Here is a 1,871-nt window from a genome sequence, read left to right on the forward strand (position 1 = left end):
AGCTGTTAAACATTTTACAAATGGGTATCTTATTTGACCGTCGCAATACAGTGTTATGCTTTTTATGTCCCAAATTTCCCCAACTACTAACAGTAGGGGCTGAATGTTAGTCTTCTGTATTTTTAACAAGTTAAGCTTTGCGTCAACTTCTTCCTGCGTCTTCCCCATAAGAGCAAATGATTGCTGAGAATCTTCTATAGAGAATTTCTTTCGTCGTTTTGATCCATCAGCATTTTTTAATACTGTTAGCGATGGAGGTAGTAAGTGATGTATCAACCAAAACGTGGAAAATACTTTAGACTCTGAAAATAATGAATTATAGTTAAATAACTTATGTGCATTTGGGTTTTCTGCATATATGTATACCTTCATTGCAAGTTTTAGATTTATCTAAAATAGTTAATGCTGCAGAATTAACAATTTTATTTTTAAGCAAAATATTTATTTTTTCTGAATACTGGTCCCATTTCACTTCCATAGTTTTCGCAGTTGGAAACCTAATGCAAAAATCTATATCGATCTGCAAATAATATAAACTTGTAAGTATTATGAATTAGTTTGTTAACTATCGGATTTTTTTTTTATTAAAGACTTGATAACCTTGGACATATGTATGAACGAAGTCGAAAAATTTGTGTTTGTGTTTTTTTAACGATTGTCTTAAATCCTTTATAGAAAATCCCTTAAATTTTAGTTCAATGTACATGTAAATACAAACCACTTGATATCCTGAAGGTTTTTTGTATTCTGGCCATTCATTAAGTATATCTAAGGTAGTACTCAATTTCTTGATTTGATTTAGTCTATAATTTGAACACTTTCTCCAATATATGTCTAACTCATCCATTGTTATAGTATCATTTCTCAAACATTTAATGGAAAACTCTGCATCTGGTTCATCTATGCATAAGAATAAAAATCTAAGTAAGTTAAAATGTAAAATATAATACATAAGAGGAATGATACATACCATTACATACAGGTTCTTGATCTTTACTTATATTTTCTTTCATTAGGGGTTTGGTTTGGCGCTTTAAGTTATGGAGTTTATTATATAATTTACCTCTTTTTCCAATATTGTAATAACTCTAAAATATATAAGTATTTATGTTTATATATTATTTGGTTACATTTTTATTATATTTTACATACTAATTGTTCAGTTGGAAACACTTTACATATTTGTTGTTCAATATTTGAGCAATCCGTTAAGGTACACCTATATCCCTTTACATCGATATATTTTGCTATAGTGTTTAACAATAGCACCCGAACTTCCTCACTAAATATTTGGTTTTCCTCATAGTTTTTAATGATTTTTTCTCCAACATTTGTGTCCTTTAATATAGACATTAGGCTTGGAACTTTTTTACTGTATTCAGGAAAATTTTCTAATGTATTTTCAACTTCTATTTCGATAGAGGAGGACTTAGATAGCCATTTTTTACGATGGTGTTCAAATGCGGCTTGTTCTCCAACTGATTTATCTTGGAACAATTTTTTAATGTGACTTTTGTCAAGGTATTTTAGTACTTCTATAGATATACTTTGATCTTTAAACACAACAAAAACAAAAAATATATTAGTATTATTAGGAATAAAGAACACATTATTTTGTCACACGAACTAATAGGTATAAATTTCAGGTAGTAATTTATATAAAAACTTTGTCAAAAGGACAGAATTGTTTAGATGTTTTTAATAGGATGCAATTTTTGATACATTAAAAAACATTAAAATGTTCGTGTGGCATAACTTATTTTAAATAATTAAAAACAGTTACCTCTTAGATGAGTATATAAATGCCCAAGTTTCCATGTGTGAAGTAAATTGTATAATTCTGATTTCTCATCAGTGATATTTGCTTGGTT

At 28.3% G+C, this 1,871-nt stretch overlaps 2 protein-coding genes across 2 annotated transcripts in view; one reads left to right on the forward strand and one right to left on the reverse strand.

Moving 5' to 3' along the window:
• LOC124419252 overlaps positions 1 to 1,871 on the forward strand; it is a 118,411-nt gene that overhangs the window by 78,268 nt on the left and 38,272 nt on the right. The gene's annotated exons all lie outside the window — the stretch shown is intronic.
• On the reverse strand, positions 407 to 1,852 carry LOC124419663. The gene is made up of 4 exons (XM_046949937.1): positions 1,153 to 1,852; positions 971 to 1,088; positions 705 to 900; positions 407 to 520 (listed from the first exon to the last, which is right to left on the reverse strand). Exons 1-4 carry the CDS (start codon positions 1,351 to 1,353, stop codon positions 511 to 513), a joined length of 525 nt encoding a protein of 174 aa, XP_046805893.1. The 5' UTR covers positions 1,354 to 1,852; the 3' UTR covers positions 407 to 510.

The sequence above is a fragment of the Lucilia cuprina genome, chromosome 4 (genome assembly GCF_022045245.1).
Source record: "Lucilia cuprina isolate Lc7/37 chromosome 4, ASM2204524v1, whole genome shotgun sequence".
Classification (NCBI taxonomy): Eukaryota; Metazoa; Arthropoda; class Insecta; order Diptera; family Calliphoridae; genus Lucilia; species Lucilia cuprina.